This window comes from Chanos chanos, chromosome 3, assembly GCF_902362185.1.
Source record: "Chanos chanos chromosome 3, fChaCha1.1, whole genome shotgun sequence".
Taxonomy (NCBI): Eukaryota; Metazoa; Chordata; class Actinopteri; order Gonorynchiformes; family Chanidae; genus Chanos; species Chanos chanos.
The window spans coordinates 24,757,501-24,783,162 of NC_044497.1; the positions used below are offsets into that span (position 1 = coordinate 24,757,501).

Genomic DNA, 25,662 nt, shown 5'->3' on the forward strand with positions numbered 1-25,662 from the left:
AGAAAATGAGTGAAAATGGTGGGATACTACAACTCCTCTCCTTCTGGAACATTTTAATGTGTCTTGTTAAAATGTCACTGGCTTGGTTCTGCCTATAAAGCCCTTCCCATGTGTCTGCTCTGGATGCGTGAGTGCTCAGCACAGCATGTGCAGGCAAATGCGTCGTAAAGGAGAGAGAAAGAGAGAGCGAGAAAGAGAGAGAGGGAGAGAAGGAGAGAGAAACGCCTTGATGGAGAGATGTGTAAGAAGGGATGAGTAACCCGTGTGTTCTCTGAAGCGCTATTCAACAAACAATCTTTTTTCACCACTATAAAAAATGCAGTGGTGTTCGACATGTCCAGCACTGGATCAATTCCCCAGGGTGTGATTCTGAACACCATGCCTCCTGGCACACACACAGAGCACAGAGTAACAGTCTATGTTCTGAGACTTCACCCTGAGAAGCCTGTGCTGTTAGAGCTGAGAAAAAAGTGTTATATCAGAGTTTCAGTGCAATGTTAAAATACTGAACCCAGTTTAATGTTTTATTCAAATCCACTGCATCTGTTGTACTGATGTTGCAGCAGAGTCAATAATCTGACAATACATGGATTCCTACAAGGTTTTGGTGTTCTCTAGTGTGCCTGGTGCATGTAAACAGCATAAATAGTACATTTTCAAGCACAGTAAACAATCTTGTGTTTCACCTTCTGCTGAGTCTGACAGACAAGGTGGGCTGTCATGCCTATGAGTCCTCCAGTCAAACTGTGGGTCCTAATGAGGCCTGATGGGGCTTGTTGTCCTTTGTGTTAAAAAAAAAGTACTTTGAAAAGATGCCTCTGCATGGCTGATCAGTAGCGACTGATCAGTCTTTAATAGGTCAAGATGAACTTGAGGTATCTGCAGAATCAGTGAGGAAGCTCACGTGGCATAAGCACTGCTGCCCACCCCCCCTCCTCTGTCTCTCTCTCTCTTTCTCTCTTTCTCTTTCTCTCTCTCTCTCTCTCTCCCTATCCCTCTTTCTTTCTTTCTTTCTTTCTTTCTTTCCACTTCCAAGCAGAGTGAACGGCTGAGTGGCGGTCACTGCGTCTGCTCCTTGTCACTCCTAATCCGTGGTGACGTGTGTTCCCCTGGAGCGCTATGACTCCCACTGTTACAAAAAAGCAGAAGTGAGGCTTGGCTCTGTTATGCTGACAGAATGTTATTTTATAGTGGAGGTTGTTGGGCCAAAGAGAGAGAGTCAGGGTCCCCTGACCCCGCTCTAAGATGAAATGATTAGGTAGCATTTTGGAGGATACACTAATGTAATTGTCCCCCATCAACCACAGCGCAAGTCCAACTCATTACTGATCTGTTCCTTTGACCCTCTGACAGGCCTGTAGTGCTAAAATTGGCTGACTGAATGTGCGTGTGTCTGAACTGATGAATGCGAATTGTCAGCCTTGACAGAGAATTTTGACACACACGTTAAAAAAAAAGAAAAAGAAAAGGAAGAAGAAGAAGAAAGGCATGCGACAACAGCTGCAGGTGGCACATCCTAGAACTGGCACAGAGAAATTTAATGATCAAAGCACATTTAAATTGAGGAAAAAATGAAAAGCGCAAACACTGGTTTGAAAATACATGTTTATTTAGAGAATACCGTAATAAAATGTATGAATGGAAAAGTGAACTGAAAGTTAAATACAGCACATGAGTAAAAGTAAATGAGTGCACCTTGAGTCTGGCAGAAACTGTCATGTTTCTGGAGCTGTTCCATAGAGAGAACGCTTAGGGGCCAAGCTCACAGGAACACTCACTTGATGATCACTTGCTAATTGTGAGTAAACAAACAGCTCACCTTTTCTAACAGGTTTCCCCCTACACCAGTGTCCTACTGTGCAGCTAATCCCATCTCTCCATGTGATGACTCAAGGACACCATTACTCTCCACCATGGAACAGCATTTTACTACAAAACTCTGGATGAACATTGAAAAAAATACAGCATTATATACCTCTCCTTTCACTGGGATGGGAAGAACATATCGTTCAAGAGTACCTGGCAGTAAAAAGAAATGAAACGTAAAACCAGCTTTAATCTATTTTTACAGTGGAGAAATGAGACCTGGCAAATTTATAGCGATACCTTTAGAAATTAAGAGAGCTGTAAAGAGGCAGAGGGTGTGTGAGCCAAGATGCATTAAAACCATAACACGTTTTCTCTCCATTGCATAAATCCTCACACGCAGTGAAAACACATCTCCCTGATGCCCCTCTTTTGCTTTTAGTGGTGTTTCCCGTCAGAAAAAAAACATTCAAATTACATTCATCTCATTCCTATTACTGCCAATTAGTCGACTGTAACTGTTGCGTAAGTGAAGTGTGGTGGCCCGCCCGGTGTGACATTGAGGGTGTGGTTTTACATGGCAGAGCTCCGGGCCTCTAGACGTGGCCAATGCCGAGGGATGACTAATAATGGTCTTTTCTCACACTCCGTCGGGAGAATAATTGGTATCAGTGCCGGTACTGGTTCTGACAGGGAGGTCTATAAAAATCCCACTTGATCTAGACTGAACTGACCTTGTAAGACGTTCTTTCTGGTGTTAGATACTCTCCAGTTATATCAAATGAAAAAGAGGGAGGATGGTTTTTCGATAGCGGAAGGAACAAAAATTACAGAAGATGTCTCTCAGAGTTCTGACGCAAAAGCTTCAGATCGTTTTTCCTCACAAGTTTCCATCCTTTTGTTAACAGTCGCATTTGGCCGTGTGGATATATGGAGATTCACGTTTAACAGATGCTCACCGGCGTTGAAATGTGCTGTGCACAACAGCGTGCTGGGAGGTCTATAAATTGCCTTCATTGCTTGCACTCAGATATCACTTGGTGATCTCTCATGCTCTATGTGTTTAGTCTGTGAAGGCAGTTTTAGTGCACATTTCATATGTTTTCTGATCAGGCTTAGAGGCTGGTAGATATGTCATATAATTTTCTGTGTTATCTTTAAAGAACAGTCTTAGTAACACAGCACTTCAAACCACACTCTCTTTACATTACCACACATAGTGCTCTGAAGCAGTCTTAGCCTCTTTTTTGGGCTGATTTCAAAGAACAGGCTAAATAATGTTTGCTTCAGTTTCTGCCTATGGCCTTGGCTGTTTACAGTTTTATAACACACAGACTTCTTGGTTATCAATGTATTGCTTTAGCTAGGCTATTTAGTAATCATTAATGTAACATAATCAACAAATCATAATATTTCATTGTCATTTAGAGAAATATAATTTACGCTGCGATAATTAAAATGTGTGGGTGTGTGTTGCTACTATCCTGACAATAAACAGTACCACTTCACATCTTCCATAAGGGACAGAATACATTACTCACAATGTTTAACAGTCTGTTTGTGAAATTTAGTTGTATGTAAATGCTACAGGTTCCAGACATAAGACAGTGTACACATACGTGGAGAGTGTTTCTCTAAAGGGAAAAAAAAGCTGTTAAAACGATGAGACAGGACAATGTATTTGGTTTGCCACAGGCTGCTCTTAATAAGCTAATGATATAGAAATCACATTTATTTAAGTGTTCAGTGCAAATATACGCTTTACTTCACATTGTAGGAAAGGCTTTTACAAGGAATAGGAATAATAAATTAATTAAACATCTATAATTCAGTCTTCAGCAAACACCAGTAATATTCACCAATTCTATATAAATATATAAATATAGAGGTAGGGGAAGAGAAACAAAAATATTAATATTATTTAATATTATATTTTCCACCCAGTTTCATTTCATACCAGTAGTTAGTAGTTAGCTCTGAGTTTGTCACCAGTTAGTATGTGATGAATTCAGGTGAATCAATAGCATGTGTGAGGATTCATTTATGTTGACTAACCATGTTCCATTCCTGTTGATGTGCTTACAAACCTCTAGAGTGCATTCAACCTCAACTAAATGTTATTAAAAGGGTTTAAATAAAATTCACGTAATTCCAGAAAAAGCGTCATAGTCCTTGTCATGTATGTTCACACATCTTATGTATATTTGGAGGTTTTCCAAAGACCAAACAAACCTCTGTCAAGGCTGGTGCTGGTAGAGCTATGATGTGTACTCCAATATCCAATATCCAATACCCCCCCCCCCCCCCCCCCCCCCCCGTCTCACCTTAAATTTGAAATTTTCTGGCCCAACTCCCTACAAAATCTGTTGTGAGTGTAATTGGTTTGTACTTCTGTGTTTAACCAGTCAGAAGATAGCTTATCACAATTGATTTACATGATTTTCCATCATGTTTGTCAATGTAGTAATTTTATTCACATTAACTGCAGTGAAGTAGAAAGTTTTATGGCAACGTCTTTTTTCAAAAATGTTTACTTTATCTGGAAGCTTTTCTCAATGCCAAAGTGGCTTTAAAGTTTGAATTCATATTCAAACTTCACTTTCGTCTCTGCTTTGGCATGTTTAATTGACCACAATCTCAAAAGTCTCTTCTCCACAGGACAGCCACCTTAGTCTGAGTAAGTAGTAAGTGAGAGAGCGGACACATACTTCTTCTGAGACATGAACTTAGCCACTGCATGTTTTTTTTTCTTGTTCTCACAAATCAAACCGTTTAGCATCACTGAGCGATGAAATGCTTTTAGAGTATAGCACTAGTCAGGGGATGACACCTGCAAGTCTAAAAGTGTCTGACTGTCAATAACTATCGATGAGGGAGAGACAGGGTTTTCTGCAGGACTCACAGTGAGTGTTGCACAGCTGTGAATCCCAGATGTAGTGTGTTCAGGCTGCACTCGGAGCGTCTCTACAGATGTGCCTCTTTGGGGCCCGAAATAAGTTTTCCTTCCCACAACAGTGCCTTTGGGAAAAGCCTCAATTTCATGGCAACGAAGAGAAGACTATTACTCTGATTGCTACGTTCTTCACAAAACCCTGTCAGAAAACCCCTCCGTAATTCCAATTTGTCCCTCTTTAACGTATGTTGACTTTGCCATTGTATTGAACAGTTTTGTGATAAGTTAGCAGAGGCTGTTCACAGAATGATATCATAGTCACATCTTTTGCATAATATTGTGAGCAGGTTGCCTTTCCTCCAATGCCAAACTCTAATAACAAAATTACAATACAACAACGATTCAAAATCATAGCTTTTATTGACGTACTTTCAGCCAGAACAGTTTGGACATGGCTAGCCCCTCCCACATTGAGGCATGTTCATTGTAAACTCCGCCTACAAACTGAGCAGGATGAAATTAGCATGAATAATTGGAGTGTTCGGACGTTTGTTTTGGATGAGTTTTCAGAGGTGCTCAGATTAAAGAATGCAGAAGCCTTGATGTTTTTAGGGTTTTTTTTTTAGGGGTGAAAAGCTGTCAAAACCCAGTGGAAAAACTCCCCCATATTGACTTGAGACACATTGACCAAGTGATAACCTTAGTGAAGTGAAAAGACAAAACCCCTCTTTCTGTAATATCTTCTATCACTCTAACCTCCAGAAATTTTCCTTCCTTTTTTTTCTTTTAAAGGAACAGAATAAAGAGTAGCAGTGAGTCTGATTACCCAGTAGGCCTCTGTACGCGTCTACGTGCTCTAAATGATAGCTCTTTGAGAATTAGCCTTTTATCCTGGGTGTGAACAATGATATGGTAAGAGAGCCCTGGGGAGTCCATTAAGGAAATGAGGTTGGAGAAGAAAGGGACAAAGGGATGTTCATGACTACCATTAATACAGGGGGTCAGCACATCTGCAACACATGAGCTGGGAGAGAATTGAACCTGAGTGCGTTTCATCTGAAGTTCACGTGTTGTGATCAACGCGTGTTCAGTTCAGTGAGGTTTTTAAAAGTATTAATGGGTAGAGTTTACACTGAAAGAATCATTTTGACAGTGTAAAATTGTTTTTTGGCCAAATGGTTAGATGTGGAATGTGCTCATTTTCACCACTTTTGTTTGCAAGACCGTTCTGTGTCAGATTAGTCTAAACATGATTCAGACTAACAGAGACGAAAAGCCTTTGAAGAAAACTGCAATTAAAACAATGGAACAAGAAAAATGATGCCACTTTTCCTTTTGCCTCCTTATGTGATAGAACGAGTGAGAGAGAGAAAGAGAAAGAGAAAGAGAGAGAGAGAGAAAGCTGTCTGTGATCGGTAGCACCTTTTGTCCAAAGAGTGGGCGACAGGGTTCAGAATTAGTCATGAGACTGGGATGGATGAGCTGTCTGGACACAGGTCAGAGTGGAACCCAGGGGGTCAGTGACAAGGAGGAGAGGAGGATGAGAAATGTTCCCTATGTGTGTTCTCTGTGCAAGTGTGTGTGTGTGTGTGTGTGTGTGTGTGTGTGTGTGTGGTATTGTGTATACGTGTGTGTCTGTGTGGTATTTGTTTATTAGTGTGTGTGTGTGTGTGTGTGTAGTCCTTAGTTGAGCTCACGGTGACTCTGGCCTACCGAGGGGAGATGGGGACAAACTGTAACAGACTCAAAGGGAACAAAAAACAAAACAACAGTGACCAGGCATTGTCCTGGTGACCATAACAATGTTCAGTCACAATTCCATGAACTGTAAACAGTGAAACAACTTGGAACTGGCCAATGTTAGCTGCCTGTTGAGTCCAAAATAAAGGCACAAAAAACATCATATATATTAGTTCTGATGACTATATCTGTCCAGTTTTTTATATTTTATACTGCATAAGTGCTGCAGAAGCTGCAGCCCTCCATAAGACAACCCATATCGACTGAGCATGCTCTGTCGTGCTCACAGAAACACAGAATTCATGAGAATCAATAGATTTCTCTTGATCTAAAGTACCCTTGTGGGTGTTTGTATGACTATGTGAAACAAAGTATAGCCTTTTAGCCAGTGATTGTAACCACTAAGATCTCTAAGAATAATGGCTAAAATGCTAAAATCAAACACGTTCAGTTGTTTTAATAATGTGTTTTATTCTCTTTTTTTTCCATGCGGACCATGTAAAAATCGAAGCATCCATTTTCTGGCTTTAGTCAGTATCTCTAAATGCCTCTAACACAATCTTATAAAACTCTCACAGTTCTGAAACCAAGGGCTCAGAAATGGAGCGTGGTCTAGGCCCATAATGGAAGCTATAAGAATGACAAATGTAAAGGCTCTAACTTCAGCTCTATGACTACTGTGACTCTTTTCAGCTTCAGCCCAAACATGTTCCATTTGCCACAGTTCCATTTTGTCTTGTATCGCACAAAGGTTGCTCAGATCAATCACGAAGAGGGAGAGGCAACCTTCCGTCCAGCTGCCAACATTTAATTACCTTAAACGAGAGGCCTCTAGCATCTCGACCAGCATCTCAATGTAACTACTGACGTTACATCACAGAAATGCCTTTGATTAAATCAGGTTATTATAAATTCTTAAAATACACACACACACACACACACACACACACTCACACACAATTATGGAGGAGTTAAAAGCTAATGTGAGCAGGCAGATATGTGTTGATTTGTCTCTATAAAGAAAAGAAATTTGAAGAAGAACTCAGAATGAGTATGCTTGTGTTTCCATGGTGACATTAGTTAACCTCATAAATTTACTTGTCAGATTAAAGTGCAATCAAAACATAACACAATTAATATATGATTTTCTGTGCCCTGTGGCTTGATTGTACAGGTCAGAAATTACCAGTGAGACCAGTATGCTGTGACAGACGTACTGCTGTCTGTAGTCCTTGTAGACCAGTACCATAAAAAAGTCCTAGTCTTTTTTATAGTACTGGTCTCACTAGCTTGTTGTGCTATACTGCGCTACGCTAATCAGGTCAAGAAGTGGCTTCTCCTGATGCCACCCTTTGTCACGTCCCTGTGGGTAGGCACGAGTTTTGGATATTTTACTGTCACTTTTACTGCGTTACTTTTACTGATGAACAGTGAAATGTTAATTGTCTGCTCTGACATAACAAGGATTCAGATGGATGTCTGTGTCCACCTCTTATTCCACCGGGAGCTCTAGCTCCTGCCAGCACACCTGAGGGGAAATTCAATCTAAACACTAGTCCTCATGGTAAAAAATACAGGTTTTGATTCGATTCAGACGTAAATTTACTCATAAACCTTGGTTAAACTGGTTCCATTCTTACAGTTTTGTATATAATTAAACAACTTCAAGGATTTTATTGCTGTAGGGGAAAAAAAAATAGAAAAAGTGAAAATCAATGTCCTATGTTGTGTTGTGCCTCAAAACATAACATGCATGTTTCATGCTGAAATAAAACGCTAAGCTAAGACACTGAGTGCATCTAAAGAAAAATCATGGATCTCAGAAATTTATCCTGGTGTCAGAGACGGCTGCGATTACAGGGATTGGACCACTGCAGATGGAAAGCTTGAGAAAGTATATGTCTCTGGAAGAGAAATCAATTTGATAAAAATCAATATCACTCCTCTTGGTGTTGGCTCAGTATTATATAGTTTATTTGAATTTTAAAAAACATAAGTTAAAAATTAAAAACATTGTTCACTGTAAACATAACAGAAGTTAGAGTAAGATGAAGATTGTATCTTTTTTTGGGATCTTTTATCGTCTCTCAGTCAGCTGGTGTGGGAACTGCTGTTGAGCAAATGCTGGTTCCAAACTCGTGCTGACTGTGCATCACTACAATAAGAATCGGTACATGGTGAGAAATGAAAGGAGTTTTGCTGAGCTCCTCGGCTCGTTTCCCCATCATTCGTCTCTCACTCTCCCTAAAGGAAGTGTGATATCCTGTATTTGCTCTCCAGCCTTCAGTTTGAATGGCTCAGCAGGTCCGTATGGGTTTAGCATCCAGGGATCCAGTAGGGATTATGGAATTTGAAACTGCGGTGAAGAAGAGAAAAAGAAAAAAAGAACCATGAAATAGAGCAATCTAAAAATGGCCCAGGTGTAGTGCAGAGATTTACCTGCAGACCAGACAGAGTCCTCTGCAGAGGTGCTAAAAAGAACAAGACGTTATCCTTTCTTCCAGAAGACTAAAGTTGCTTGCGGCAGCAATGCTCTTAACAATTCACCTAAATGATCAAAGACAGAGTAACTGTTGATCTCTTGATTACTGGCTCTTCCACATCACACATTACTTTCCCTTCAGCTTTGCCAACACAAACCGGAGATGTGGATTATGAGCACCTAACCCAGGGTATGACGCTAATGCACAAACACTGATGGCTTCAACCGTATATTCTTCTCTACTCTGAAAGGTTAAATGACTCATAGATGCTTTTTTGTCATAGAAAAATAAAAGGTATAGTCATTCTACTTTGGATTATAGCGATGCCCTCTTTCTATTTTCAGAGACAGAAATATTTGATCGACAAAATGTTCACTGATGAAATACTCAACCCCTCTCTCTCTCTCTCTCTACCTCTCTGTTTCTCTTTCCCTACCTCTATATTTATATATGAAACGCCTGTAAAAATTAGGTGTTCTCATGGTAAAAATAAAAATCTGGTGTGGGGGGGCGGGGGGGGGGGGGGTACGACAGAGGGGCTGGTCTGTGAGTATTGTTACCCACTGATTTAAAATCACCCCGATTGCTGTGGCTCCCATTGTCCCCTGGAAATATCACCTGTCACTGGAGCATGTCAGGCTGTTTAATATGTGTGCGTGTGTGTAATTGCAGTCCAAAGAGCTGAGACAGCATCCAGGATTCCTGTCACTCCCAGGGTTGCCCTTTATTGGTGGAATATAAGAAAACGCTAACATAACATGCAAATCATGGTGAAGTAATATAGTGAGGGTGGTAAATGAAAAGTTGGCTTTTTCCCGCCACCTTTTAAAGCAAAAGCAATGGCAGGGTTTTAATTGCCTAGTGTTCGGCGGTACACTTCACAGAATGCAAACTCGCTTCCTTCTGTCACCCTGCACTGTCTTCTGTGGTCATGCCAAGCCTTTTCTCTCTGTTTTGTTTGTACTCAAGATGAGTCAATTCATAACCTGGAGAAAAGGTTATGCACACACACATACACACAGATGAACACACACACACACATTGTGTCTAATAACCCGGGTTTCTATGGAAACCAAGTTACTTTTGAAGACACTTGAAGAGACAGACAAAAAAAAAAAAAACCAGAGGGTTGCAGTTTCCTCTCCGACTTTGCTTCAAAACAAAGCTTAATTAAATTTGCAGAGGCCTCAGAAATGCCTCACATGCTATAACCGCGGCCCCGGGTCTGGGCGAAATCTCCACTGACAGCGGCAGGATTAAATAGGGTTTGGCTTTTATCTCGTATCACACTGGACAGTATGTGTGGGAAAATGACTTCCTTTAAAACCCAGAGATTGGGTTAGCTCCTGAGGATACACTCAGTGCCCAGCAGGGCTACTAAACTGTCTTTCGGCACTGATAAAAGGAGCCCTGTCTCCCAAATATGTCCACTTCCTTTGATAAGACTGGACCAAAGCACAGCGGCTTGTGTTGATGCTGCTTTCATCAGATAATGGGCATTTATGATGTTATACTTTTTCATAATAACTACAAAACACAATGCAATTGCTTATATAATTTAAGGTAGAGGAAATTTTTATTTTTTCGTAATTTGTTTTTGAAATTCGCAGATGTAGAACAGATGGTACTGTAAGATCACATTAAACAAATGGAGGAATTTGAGATTGTCTCAAACCAGACCAGAAAGGTTACTCTGTTCTTAAGGTCATTGCACAAACACACCAGTCATACACTATAAATCAACTTTATTTTAGTTTCTGTGCTCGGTTTCTATATCCAGTATTGACAATGAAATCTTTCTTTGGACTGATTCAGTTGATTCTGTTATTTCCACATGGTTGAAGCCTTTAGAAAAATCCCAGTTGGTGGACTGTATCTGTGAGTCATGTGGGTCAGAGGGGAATGATCTTTAACTGAGTGCTAAAAAGCTTCGGTCCACTGGAGCCTTATACTGTAGGTGTGATCAGCCCCTTCAGGACTTACACGCTCACACAACTCTGCTTCATTTCACACACACCCCTTTCTCTCTCTCTCTCTCTCTCTCACACACACACACACACACACACATATACACACACGCATGCGCACGCGCATGCACACACACGCACACACACACACACTGAAGAGTGTTTAGGTGTTCTGTTTTGATGAAACTGCAATAAAGGGGAAAAAAAATCAGTTATCATAGGTGTTCACTGTCACCGCCACATCGCTTCATTTTCTCGCCCAACCAGCTGTGCCAACCGTTCAAAAGCTTCTAAAATTCAAAAGCTGACATTGCTAGACCAGCTGGAGGATGTCTTGGCATCCTGAGTAATTTCAGAGGAGAGGGAAAAGTTTAGGGGATAGTGGAGGAAATCGGCTTGTCAGTGTCCAGATCCTCAAAATCCTTCTCTCATCCCTCAGACAGGCCACTAAATTTACAAAGGGCTTTGGAGAGGGTGCCCATTCACCAAAAACATAAAATTAAACCTTTGCAAAGTAAGAGCTCAGGACCAGATGGAGATGTTTTTCATTTAAAACTTTGGCCATCCAAAAACTTCTGCACATAATTCTGAGATTACATGCTCATACTTTACGGTTAACTATGCTAATCAGTTTACACTGCATCACGTTATTACCATGGAGATGAAGTTCGTTCAGAGTGATGCATTCTTTTTCCAAATTTTTGCTAGTGCAAAAGATATGCAGACAAATAATTAACCTTACTTTTCGTTCTCATACTTCGAAATTCAAACAGTTCAAAGACTTTCAGTATTGGTTTAGATTAAACTGACCTTACTATGAATTCGTTATCTTGGTCATTTCTATTTATTTCTCAGAGAGACAGGTTTTAACCTTGCTGTTCAGCAATTGTACCATTTGTGATGCTTCCCTGGAATGTGAAAGCCAATTAATTGTAACTCAGTGCTCGGAGCTGAGCGAGATATCAGTGGAGAGTTATGGTTTGAATTGGTGTGTATTTGAAAACCCTCAAGAGGCTCGTGGAGTCTTCAGTACGTATAACTGCAGATAAATCAAACCAATCATGTTGCTCGGTTAGAAACAAGCTCAGCAAAAAGCAAAGCCTTTTGTCGTCAAGATATATATACCATGTAGAAAACGGGGAAAAAAACCAAACAATAATTACACTTCCTCAAAGTTATATTTATAAAAGCCCACAAGAGCACTCCCACAGGCAAAGATGTGAGTATACACACACACACACACGCACACACACACACACACACACACATATATATATATTCATACACATTTTTTATTTCTCTTTTTAATGGATGTTTGCACACTCCCTGTCAGTATTCTTGGAGGCTCTCCCAGTTTTGTGAGATCCTATTTGTTCCTTTGAAAGCATATTTTCAATAATCTTCCTCCACCTACATACATACACTTGAGCCATGCACAGATGAAGGAGTCTCTTGTGAAGACTCTTCATGCTGTAGCATTGTGTGCAAGAGGCTTTGTTTCTGTTCTAAAGAGATCATACTGCTATACTTACACAGAGGTGGCAATCTGATGTTATTCGCTTTTTTAAAATCAGCCTAACAGACTAACAAAGTGATTGTCTCTCTGCAGTGTTATGTTTTGGTAAGTAAGGTGGATAAAAGATTGAAATCAGTCTAAATACAGGAAGTTCAATAAAAGGATTGATAGAAGAATAAGTTGATTTTATCGCAGCACTGGCATCCATATGAATGGCTGTAACTGATCTACTGTTAAAAGCTAAACACACACACACACATACAAACACAAAGGTGTTTTTTTAATTGCACTAGGTAGGAGAAGTCTGAGCAAAAGTCTGTGTAAAACCTGGAGTTGCTCATTAGACTTTTATGTATTGACGTAATGTTTTCTAACCACCAACCACTTTTCTCTGTCTGTCCCATGTCTCACTGTTTATATCTCACCATTTCCACCATCTGTTTATCCATATTGCGTGGCCCTTCCTTCTGCTCGGACTCCTCTGTATAGCTTCGGATGTCACTTTTGGCCTGCCCTTGGGTGTGCTGATAGTCTTTGGCCTGGGCTTGCTGCTCCTAGCTGCATTAGCCTCCTGGAAGCTGTGCTGGGTACCTTGGCGTGAGAAGGCCTTGTCCTCCAGTTCGGCTGCCCTTGCCCCCGATAGCTGTCCACCCCAGGCACCCTCACCCCTCCCCAGTCCCCTGCAGCCACTGGTCACCATGGCAACAGAGAAGGTCAAGGATCCCACACCTTCCATTGGCTTCCTGGAGGCAGCGGTGAAGATCAGCCACACGTCTCCCGACATTCCGGCGGAAGTACAGCTGTCCATGAGGGAGCACTTTTTGCGACGTACGCAGCGCATGCAGAGACAAACCACTGAACCCGCCTCATCTACCAGGTAAAGCAAACACACCCAACACACACTCAGACGCAGACCACAGAGCTGATAATGTAAAATAGGGCAGAAGTAGATCTCTTATACTGTCTGTACCATTAAATCACTCATACAAATCTATACACAGTGACATGAGGAGAAAGACCCGTTAAAACAATTATATTGTGGGAACATTGACTGTCTTCTATAACAGGACAAACTTTTGGATTTTCATGGGGTGAAAGTAATTCTCAGCTGCGGCAAGGCAATCTATTCATCCCAGAAATATTGTAACATTTGAGGTCGGTTACAGTCAGAGCTGATCATCTTCACATTATGCCAAATTTCAGTTTCACACTTTCACTCTTCACTTCACTGCTTTACAAAATACATTTAATGTACTCTACAAAAGTTTGAAGGCAGTGAAGCAGATCATTGGATGCTCTTTGATTCTGCTTTGCTACATCTACAGCTGTTTTGCCACACACACACACACACACACACACGTATATACATGTATGTGTGTATGTATGTGTGTGTATGTATGTGTGTGTGTGTGTGTGTGTGTGTATATATATATATATATACACACACACACACACACACACACACACACACACACACACACATATATATACATAGTATATATATAGTTTGAAAATCTTTCATGTTTACAATTTAACTAGTGTAAAATTCTGTGCACTGGCTCTCTCGGCAGAAGCTTAATGTGAGGTAGTTTTTGTGAGGAGACAATGTTCCACAAAATAAGTTTTGTCCTGTTCCATCTGCAAACTGAAACTTGGTGTCTGTCTTAGTTGCATGCTCTTCCGGTCCCCTTTTCATTATTCTTCCATGGAGAATTGCACTGTAATTTATCATTTACAGACAGCTGTGCACCTTGAACTTCACAGATCCATCTGAAGAGAATATGTGTCTCCGTCAGACTAAACAGACTGTCTGGCTCATGCTATATTCTCTGTGTGTATGAGTGTGTGTATATATGCTGTGTGTGTGTGTGTGTGTGTGTGTGTGTGTGTGTGTGTGTGTGTGTGTGTGTGTGTGTGTGTGTGTGTGTGTAAATATGTATAAGTACATCTATCTATGTACACTATGTTATGGGTAAATTAGGATGTGGGCCTCATGCTAAATCAATAGAGGAAAAAAGAAATGCATGTGAAATGAGTTCACTTGTTTAGCTTGTTAAGCAGGCAGAATTAATCAGTTTGTTGCAGATATGCAGAACAGTTCACAAAAATCAGCAAATTCAGTTAGGATTTTCTACAACACTGATTAATCTTACCTGTGTAATCTGTTATCTGAGTTCATTTTTAGCCCTATGTGACACTCCTGTGCATTTTGGTAGTAATGATCTTTCACCTTATGCCGCTTTGATAACCCATGTTGTTTTACTGTTCTGAAGTCACATTATTATACATATCTTTTTTATGTTACTTCTGTCTTTATCTTTCTTTCCTTCTTTTCTCTTTCTCTCTCTCTCTTTTTTTTTTTTAGGTATTCAAAAGTTCTCTTTGCAGAAACAAACATGTTCATAGACAAAGCAGCTGCTCTCTCTGGAGAGAAATTATTCACACTGAGTGAAAAATTGAATCTGGAAAAAATACAGCCCAGAGCTTGAAACAAGAGCATTAGAATTCAAAACCACTTACCATTCAAATCACCCCTGCGGGCAGCAGCTTGGTTCTTACAGACAGAGATCCAGACTCACTCCCCAGATGAAGAGATGTGATGTCTCACCTTTCCAGTTTTACCTCTCTCTCTCTTCTTCTCTCCTTCACAGGCATAGCTCTTTTAAGCGACAGCTCCCCCGTCAGATGCAGGTGTCCAGTCTGGACCTGGGGAATGACTATGTGGACGTGGATGAACAGCCTACCAGCATTGGCCGTATCAAACCCGAGCTCTACAAACAGGGGACGCTGGAGAACGAGGACTCAGCCAAGAATGGGGGTGGCAAAACCTGCGGCAAGATCAACTTCTCCCTCCGCTACGACTATGAGAACGAGATGCTCCTTGTCCATATCATCAAGGCACTGGATTTGCCTGCCAAGGACTTGTGTGGCAGCTCTGACCCCTACGTCAAGATCTACCTGCTCCCCGACCGGAAGCAGAAGTTCCAGACCCGTGTTCACCGCAAGACCCTCAACCCCATGTTTGACGAGACCTTTCAGTTCCCCGTGCCCTACGATGAGCTCCCAGTCAGAAAACTCCACCTCAGCGTGTTTGACTTCGACCGCTTCTCACGACATGACATGATCGGCGAGGTCATCTTGGACAACCTGTTTGAAGATTCCGACCTTTCCCGGGAAACATCCATCTGGAGGGACATTCAGTACGCCACCACTGTAAGGGAGACATGTTTCTCATGATAGAAAGCTCTAATCGATTAAACTCCATTTGTCTTTAGTAATGCAACTTGCCTTCAATAGTAGGGCTTTAGCAATTTTGGCCTGTGAAAACTGAACCCAGAGAAGGTTTCTAGGACTATTGAACATGTGTACATCTACACAGGAAAATTTGTTCTGACAGTAAGTTCAGAAATTCTCAGCTTTGCTAGTCTTTGAGACTGCAGTTATACTGAAAACCATAAGACCATTATATTCTCATAACATAATGTTGATTTAAAAACAAAAATCATGTCCAGACTGGTCTGTATTGATTATGCAGGACAGTCAGCATGTGTTCTGCTCAGATAAGGAAATCCACTTCCTTTTCAGTCAATGGGCGCAGGATATTTAAAACAGAAGGAGTCAACAGATGATCAGTAATTGACAATGTGTTGTAAAAGACACTTGCTTGCTCACTTGCAAGATGTCTTAGAATGTAAACTTCATGTTCAGCACTTTCCATATATTCAACCTGGAACAAACACCAAACTATCCTAATTAAAGGCAGAGTAGGGATCTGTCCTCATTAAGTTTTAGATCAACTTGCAAAATGCGTTCACTAATGGGCAAACAGTGCCATGCCAGCAGGTTGTATACTCTCTTGCCAAAGTGAACCAAGCACAAGAGGGACAAAAGTGAAGTCTCAAGGTACAGCTTTGATATTTTAGGCTTGTTCTCAGTTGGTGATCTGCCATACCATCAGCATCCTGGCCATGATTACCACGTTCCAAGATTAGCCTCCCGCACCTGAGACATTAGATTCTTGTCTTTCTGTGAAAAAAGGTAAGGGATCCTGATAAAGCCGAGGTCATTGCTGTGGTGGCTGGAAGCGGCCAGCCCCACTTTTATTGAGCCAAAGACAGGATTTGGTGCCAAAACCCAGAGAGCCCTCATAATTGCTGAGATAAAACATATGTCAACAGGAAGCACAGACATTTGTAAATGTCATCGTGACAAAACAGGATGAGGATTTAAAAAATGCAGGAAGAACTTTGAAAACAAACCAGTCTCTGGCAAAGACAAGTGTTTCGACTTGTTTAGATGTGTAATGAGCAGAATAAAACAAGCTGGGCAGACCAGAACACTTAATTTTGGTCATTGATCAACAGGGAAAAACACACACACACACAAAAAACCCAACAACAGTGATAACAGCAGCTCAATATCATTAATGAAAAACACAGTAAGAATGTTTATAGTCAGATAACCATCTACTTCAGGCAAATTTAATTCACCCTGATGGTTGCAAAAAAGTGCTTTTGTTATTGCTAAGCACAGGCAGTCATTCTGTTGATTTATCTTCATTTCACTAACATGCTCCTCAACACTCTTCATTTGTCTCCTAAAAATTGCCTTTTCCTACTTTCCTAGTTTTCCTGCTTTTGAGGCAGCCATCAGAGACCAAATTTACGACCGTGCTTTGTTGCGTTAGGTATAGCGTAAAGATAGCTAAAGCCATATTTATTTTATTGGCCTCTTTCTTCTTGATAGAAGTTCATACTCAGGGCAGCCTAACACTCAGTATTATCCACCTAAGCATTTGTATTATCACCCATCCGAGTGACACTTCTCTTCAGCAACCATTAGGGCTCAAGGGCGACATTCTGGTTTCCCATCATCTGGCATTTAAATGCCTTTCTGGGTATTACAGTATAGCAGAGTTAAGTCTAATCGCTTAAGAGTCTGAGAGACACTAAGCCACAACAGTGTAGGAGCCATGGGACACGTCCATCATGGAGGAGCTTACTGCTCTCATTTAGAGTGATTAAAACCCCCGCCACTCTTAATGCTTTTGGAGAGGGTGGGACTCATAGCTGCTGAATGATTGCTCCAGGTCCTCTTCAAATTTTATGCTACAAAAGTGGCTTCTGAACAGAGCCTGGAAGTAGCCCCCCTGCTTCTTAAAAACGGCTGCTGTCTGTTTGATTTTAACTTCTGTTTCTCAGATTCTGAGCTTCAACATATTTGTTTTACATCAGCACAATAAACTAAGAACAAACTTGTTTGGATTAGTTGAGACACATTAGCTTGAGGGCGAAGCCCAGACACTGATGAATGGTTGGAGATGTTTGGGAATGCTGACATCTAATTAACGGCTAGGCTGGAGCAGTGTACAGGAAAGAAGTACTTCTCAAAGAGCCATAACAGTTAATTGGCTGCTTTGGCCATATCCATCCGTAAAGCACACCCCCGGATCTCAGCACTGACTCACAGGCTTATTAGACTCTCTCTGGCCATCACAGTCAAAAGTGCCATGCTATTTTTGTATAGACGTGTGCTCAAGTCGTTTCTCAGGACAAACCATTGAGTCTTTTCACTTAATCTTTAAATGTCATTGGCTTTTCAAGAGACAGACATTCTCTCCAGACTCTCTCTCTTCACGCTAGAGGATAATTTAGAGGTGCTATAGCCAAATGGTACATATATGCGTCAACATAATATCAGCATTTCAGTCCTCATAAATAAAAGTAAAATATAAACAAGAAAGAGACATACTGCTTCTGATGGTCTCTTGATTTATTCTGATGTTCTCTTGACGTGCTCTTGAAACACGTTTGATACATGTTTGTCTGACAATGGGCATTTTCCAATAGTAAGGCCAATGTGGCTGTACATAGTTTCAGTTGTCATTAAAGATAGACCTCCCTTCTGTTAAGTTTGTACTTATGGTTGCACTCATTTCTTCCTTTTTTTTTTCACCTTGGTGATTCTCCTGTGTTTTCCCAGTCCTGACAGGTGCTGGGAGTGTCCACATGCCATGAGAATACATTGACATGTGTGTCTCTCTTTTTCTGTGTGTGTGTGTTTGTGTGTGCGTGTGTGTGTGTGTGTCACAGGAGAGTGTAGACCTGGGGGAGATCATGTTCTCTCTATGTTACCTGCCGACTGCTGGGCGACTCACTCTCACTGTAATAAAGTGTCGAAATCTCAAAGCGATGGACATCACGGGGTACTCTGGTAAACACGCTATGTCTCTGTAATGTGTATACGGCAGAAGACATCATTTACATGTATCTCTTTTTTTTATTATTTCTATTAGACACCCCCACATTCTCATGAGGTCAATTGATGTGACACATATTTATCAAAACTGCTTTCCAGAATGAGATTTCTAAAGTAGCATAGGATTTTTAATGTTCTCTGCTCCCCAGAAGGATCAGACTTGGCTCATTTAAATGGACTAAATTTCAGTCATGTATAAAAAGCAGCACTGAAACTGCATGTGAACAGCAAATTAGACGTGAAATTCAAAATAACCTTCCAGCAATGAATGCGCAATGAAGTTGTATAAACAAAGTACCTCATAACATTGCTGCTTTGGTTATTAAAATACCATCTGAGAAAGCCTGACATCAAAAGCCAAAGTTCAGCAGTTATTTAGAACACTTTCTTCCATCCCCATATAAAGGCCAAGTATTCTGTAATTCTTCTTTGTGTCAATGTCCATTATGAACAAATAAATTCGAGCTGAATTAAAATGAATTGGAAAATGATGGATTACAACACTGTATGTAGTTATCTCATTTGAACACTCTTTTAACACTCACAGCCTTATCCAATATTGTGTTGTAAGTTCTGATGTATAAACGATTGACTCAGAAACTGTTTATCCTCTTGGGTACGTCATCACAGGAGGTTAATGTTACATGAGACATACATCACATTCTTTCTGTGAACATCTGTCTGGTTTTATAATGTGACTGGAGCACTGAATGTGAAATCTTGTCTCGAGCAGATCCCTATGTCAAAGTGTCCCTGATCTGTGACGGGAAGCGTCTGAAGAAGAAGAAGACCACCATCAAAAAGAACACACTGAACCCCACCTATAACGAGGCCATCATCTTCGACATCCCACCAGAGAGCATGGACAATGTCAGCCTGCACATCTCCGTCATGGACTACGACCTGTTCGTAAAATTACATTACCCATACTGCACTCTTATCTGTTTCCTGTTTGGTCACATCACAAAAGACTAGCCCAATTTTTTTCTTTTATTCATAAGTATAAAATGTAGCATTATTGGTGATCTCATTGCTGTCAAGTGCTCCCTGTGACCATTGTCACTGTGTTTGTTTAGGGTTTGCCGACTTGAAAAGTTAAATGTTTTTATGACTCACTGTTAAGAGCAGATGCCATGAGAATTAGAGGAATCCCAAGATAGTGTAGAATAAGCAACACAGCTGCACAACGTATGGCGTTTAATTAAACAATTGCATTGTAAACCCATAATTCAGACTGTCAACATGGAAAATCAACATCACACTGGGCCGAATACCACTAATAATGTCAGCAATGCTGGGATTTCATGATTGTTTGCATTACGCCCTGCATATGGTGAACTCAAAGTGTAATATTAACAAAACATAAAGCTGTGAATCTGCAGGCAACACAAAATGGCTACATTTTATATGTCTTTTCTAATATTTTCTCACCTACATTATATTGCTACTATTGGTCTAAATAGTTCATTCACACTTTAGTATTTATAAGCATAATAAAATGTATATGATTAAATTATTATTAATGCCTAATTGAAATAATGAATTCATTTTGTCTTCTAAATCTGTTCTCTTACTAACACGAAAAGTAGAGCGTGACCTTTTGCTTTGCTCTGCACTAGAACAAGTCAAATCATTCATAACAGGAGGCTTCTGAAGAGACATATCTTGGCATGCGCCATTTTAAAAAACCAAACAGAAAATCTGTATCTGGACTCGATATAGGAGAGTTAGGCATCTGAAGGAAAAGGCTGGGAGTCCAAACATTGACTCCACAGATCGTTGGCAGGGAGCCAGAGTGGAGAGCAGTGTGGCATGCTTATGTTGTTTATAGTGCTGGAGATGAGATTTCTCCGCCCTGTGTGGAAATATGAATTTTGGTCAAGGATGTTTGAATACCTGGAGCACAGCACTGCATGTTTCATGAAACACTAAAAAAAATTCACATATTTTTCTTCATTTTTTATGGTGCATAGTATATTATTACTGTAATACTAACTACTGCTAATGTAGCTTTTTTTCAGGGATTCCATGTATTCGCTTCAGTGTTACAACACTTATCATTATTAATGTACACTCGCGTTCCCTTCCATCAGAGTCGGTCACAATGAGATCATTGGAGTGACCAGGGTGGGTTGCAGTGCAGAGGGTTTAGGTCGCGACCACTGGAACGAGATGCTGGCGTATCCCCGCAAGCCTATTGCACACTGGCACCCCCTAGTGGAACCTAAGAAATCAGAGAAAGAGGTTTGTTAACCCCCCTCCCCCAGCACTTCAACACGAGATGAAAAAAAATGGAATATGCATGACAAAGCCAGCTCTCCCATAGTTTGACTTGATGCTGTAAATAGCTAGGCTTGAAATGTTAATGAGGTAACATTCGATGCATGCCAAAAGCTCATAATGCAATGAAAGACCTTCATTTCCTTTCCAAATTTGTTTTCGTGCATCATGAATAATGTATAATGTTATTTTAGTTACACTACAAATCTACCATTCTGGTTTGTTGTGAAATGTCAGTCAAGTTAAAGCAATGAATGATGTATCCATAACTTAATCTGCTCAGAATATTGCATACTGTTTGAAGTATTGCATACTATTAACTTCAGCTTTTAAAGCAACAAGTGTGGTACTATCTGTACCACAGCACTCATATTTCAAAGGTGCATCTGTGTAATGCGTGTGTGTGTGTGTGTGTGTGTGTTTGTGTGTCCTCTCCTGCAGTGGAAAGCTCGAACAGCCAGCTTTGACAGCCAGGGGTCTTGCCCCTCCCCCAAGCCCCCATCTAGTCCTTGAGCAGAACCACGTGTGACCTGAAAAACCTCTTCCTTTCACTGGCTGTCTGTCTGTCTGAGGTAAAAACAAACCCCAACAGGAAACAACAGCTGTTTCTCCCATAAGCATAGTTCAACACTGCACCCAAGCACTGATGGAAGATCAGGCCCAGCATGTCTGGAGTCTTACACAACTGTGTCTGGAGTAATCATCACTTGGCTCCACTGATCTTGAATCAGTTCTTGGGGGTCCTGGTTTACCCAAAGCTGTCTTTATCCTTGTCATACCCTGAAAAGCCCCCCTTTTTCTCTTCCTGGGACAACTTGTTGTCACTACAGTGTGACTTTCCCAGCCCCCAGCGTCACTTCCCATTCATATCTATGGACTTGAACGAGAATGAGCACAGTGGTTTCAGAGGGAGTTTTGTGCAAACCCAGAAGTTTTAAAGCAGCTCTGCGTAAGTCTTTGATGATGGCTTCACTCAGATCAGACTCTTTGAACGAAGGATGTGCCCGTCTAAGAGAACAGAGGGCTGAGGGAGAAGGATGAGAAAGGAAGACAGCTGAAAAGGAAGTAAGGAGAAGGAAAAAATGCTATCCAAAAAGAGACTCCATCAAAGGATGGTACACTACAACTGTGAGAACAGATGACAAAAAAAAGTGAAATGGTTTTATCAAATGTTATATCTTAATTGAACCATACGTTTGGTGAATAGCATGCAAGGCGGGGAAACTTGTAAAAAATCAAATTAAAATCTGGAGTCACATGTTTTAAAAAGGCACATTTTTATTCCCGTTACACAGTCAAATCAAGCTTCATGTACGTTTCCATATAATTTTCCATATATTTTTCCTGCTCGCTAGTTTAAACTGTCATAGAGTTTACAAAAGGAGGGAGTGCTGTTATTTTGTTGCTCCACCTCTAAGATCATTTTCAACACAATATGTAGGTGTTACTTCATCTGTGCTCAGTTCAATTTGAATTTTCCCGTTTAACCTGAAAGCCTACAGCTGTCATCAGTGTTCTCCACAGCACCTCCTGAAGTCATCACCTCCCAATTTTTTTTTTGTATTATTATTTAATTATTATTTTGATACCTTGACAGCAAATCAATGTTCTCAGCACAAAAACAGGGTCTTGTTTTTCAAAAGCATATAGGTCCATGATTAATGATTCTGTCGTGTTGTTCATTTACAACTTTTCTGACTTTGTGAAAGGCGGTACATGACTCAAGCAGCAGACATTGTCAGGTCCATGTAAAGACTAAATTAATTTATGTCAGTGTACCCTGTTGCCAACATTTTGCCCATCTGTGCTTCTGATTGCGAAGCAGAAATTTGAATGACGACCGAATGGGATAAACCATGTCCTCCCCTCGTAAAGATGGAGCGTATCGTGACTATCGTGCTCAGGATGCATGTCATATTCAAGCCTAACACCTGTGTCTGGGACTCTTAAACAATGTTGAGTGGGGTCAATCAGGCAGCATCACCCCTGGGAGCTTTGGTAAACATCTGTGGGTGCTAGAGGCACTCGGCTGCCATGTTGAGTGTAAGAGCTGGAAAACAAGTCCGGCTGGTGGAGAGTTTGTCTCCAGCAGATGGATACAACATCCAACATTATTCACCACACCATGATTTGTGATGTTATGGCAAATCCGTTGTCCATTTCCTGTAAACATACTCTTGTGAGACTATTTGAGTTTGTACTGTAGCTCTTTTTTCCCCCTCTTTTTGTAAGGATAGGGCTTAGAATATCACTATCTGCTGAAAATGGTTAATTTATTTTAAGCCCTCATCAAAAAAGGGCTTGAAGCATCAATCCATAACAATGGAAAGCCATCACGGTATGATCACAGTAGTAGAGTCTGATATATAAATGAGCTCAGTAATGCTTTAGATACTTTGTCACCTGAATTCTAACTGTACTTATCCAGAACTTTCTGTTATTGCTATGTATGCCCATGAGAGTTTTTGGAGTCAGTTCAAAACTGCACTTCAACAGGAAGCAAAATACAATCCATCACAGTCAGTTTGGATCTCACTCTGTGAAGCACAAAACAAGCTATATACAGAGTGTTATGCAGTAAAATATAAACCCCAAACATAAAATTAAACACTGTGTGCACGGCATTGTTTGGCTCTCATTGATTTTATGAAATCAGTAGTAAAATTACAGAAGAACCAAGCATTTATTTCAACAGTTCATATTGCTTAGGAGGTAACTTTTTTAATACTCAAATTCTGATCCAGAATGATCTCCATGCAGAAAATGTAATTACAGCAGTTTCCTTTGAACTCAATGATATAGTGGTGGATGGGATCCAGTTTAACAGCCAAATGTAGCACATTGTTTGAAACAGATATTTTTAAACTAAAAGTCCTAATGTTTTTAAGCTAAAATTCTTATGTAACAACATGTTTTAGTAGTTATTATCTTACAAAAATCAAAAATACTTGATGGTTCAGTATAAATAAAAAAATAAATCCAGGTTTTTCTTTTTACCGCACAGGGGCAAATGATTGTTTCCATAATTATTATTTCTTTATTTATGTTTTTTTTTTGTTTTGTTTTTTTTGCATTTTGACTAAAAATACGTCACACAATAGATACCATATGTCAATAGATAATAAATTAGTTGAATTATTTGAACAGATTATAAGTAGTTGAAGAACTTTCTTGAATGTAAGTATATTTTTAAGGCTAGAGTTTCAACAAGGAAAAAACAAATAAAGGTCATTTTCTATGTCACAAATACGTTCACTCCTTCACTCAAACTGTGTCCTACTGAACATTAGTCAGGAAACTCTGGTCAGCACCCCAAAATCCTTTCTTTTTCTTTTGTTTTGTTTTATTTTAAATGTTCCCTTTCCCATTTCTTCCCCATTTTTGCTTTCCCCTCTATGGTGTAGTTAGGGTTCACTACATACTATGCAGTAAGCACCAGGAAGAGTGCATCCATGAAACTTGAGATATTCCATGGTCTACAGTGACCACGTGGGTCAAAACTATCCAGAGGCTAGGAAAACAGAAAGGAACCCAGGAATGACTACAGCTGATCAAGTGACAAATATTTCACTAAATACCCAGTTTATGAATTTATATTCAAATATATTGAAGTGAATTTAGCAAATTTTGTTGTACAATATGCATTGTCTAATAATAGGAGTTAGTAAACGTATGCTAGTTCAGTACATATATTAGCTAGCTAGGCTGAATGGATGATATAAGTCGCTTAAAAAAAACAAACATTGGCTAACAGCTTATAAACAATTGCCTGTGATCCTAAAAATGGTCATGAACTATCACCAGTGGGAACAGTTACTTTAGTATTTACTGTCTAAACTGGCTTAACTCTGAGCCAAAAAAACCCCCAAAAGACCAGGGTGTCTAATCTAGCCAATTTCCTGGACTTCAGTAAACCATCCATGTACATTTTATTTAAGATGTACACTCTGGATGAGTATACAGATAAGTTCATTCTTGTTGTGAATCAAAACTGGCTTCAGTCTATAAGAAATGGAATTGGGAAGGGAACAAGGAGAGAGATCCTTAATTGTGTTGTGGCCCTGATATAAAAGACATGGCCACACAATCCTGAAGTTTTGGCCAATAGGCCAAATTTCTCTTGGGACCACTACTGCATTGCCTGACCTTGAGTTTGTAAGAGATGGGAAAGCTTTACCTGAATTCACAGCTATAACTGTATCATTAAGTGGGAGCACGATGCTTCATTTCTGGCAACAATTTAATTTTCCATAGTAACATGATCCTCTTATTGTGTGGGCAGGTACAATTGTCCCACAGAGAAATGCACCTACGGTAAATGTGCTCTTATTGCAGGCATGTTAATAATTATTTAAGTAGCCTCACAATGCCATTTCTTTAGAAAGAGGTAGACACGAATTGGTTTTGAGATTCTAGCATGCACTGAGGCACATCTGTCCTATCTTGCGCATCTCTCTAGCATATCAAATATGTCTCTGGAGGCAGCTAGGACCGTCAACCCAGAAAATCTGAGATGAAACCCGTTCACATGAGAATATCTTTAAGTTGGCGCAGACTGATAATGCTTCCATTTCTTTAGTGTAGTGATTTGAGTGAGTTCTTATGCTTCTTTTCGAATCTAAAGAAATCGTCAAGTGTTATCATTTTTAATTTAGGTTGCTTAATCTAGGGTGTTCCTAAGTGTTCAGACTTCTAAAAAAATGTTCAAGTTAAATGTTT

At 40.2% G+C, this 25,662-nt stretch overlaps 1 protein-coding gene across 1 annotated transcript in view; it reads left to right on the top strand.

Annotated features, from left to right (window-relative positions):
• syt6a (synaptotagmin VIa) overlaps nt 1-21,456 on the top strand; it is a 36,150-nt gene extending 14,694 nt beyond the window's left edge. The window contains exons 2-7 of the mRNA XM_030768900.1: nt 12,895-13,282; nt 15,057-15,618; nt 18,498-18,618; nt 19,397-19,568; nt 20,757-20,907; nt 21,385-21,456. Of these exons, the coding sequence (XP_030624760.1) occupies nt 12,895-13,282; nt 15,057-15,618; nt 18,498-18,618; nt 19,397-19,568; nt 20,757-20,907; nt 21,385-21,456 (1,466 nt within the window). The remainder of the gene's footprint in view (nt 1-12,894; nt 13,283-15,056; nt 15,619-18,497; nt 18,619-19,396; nt 19,569-20,756; nt 20,908-21,384) is intronic.
• Nucleotides 21,457-25,662: the final 4,206 nt, after the last annotated feature.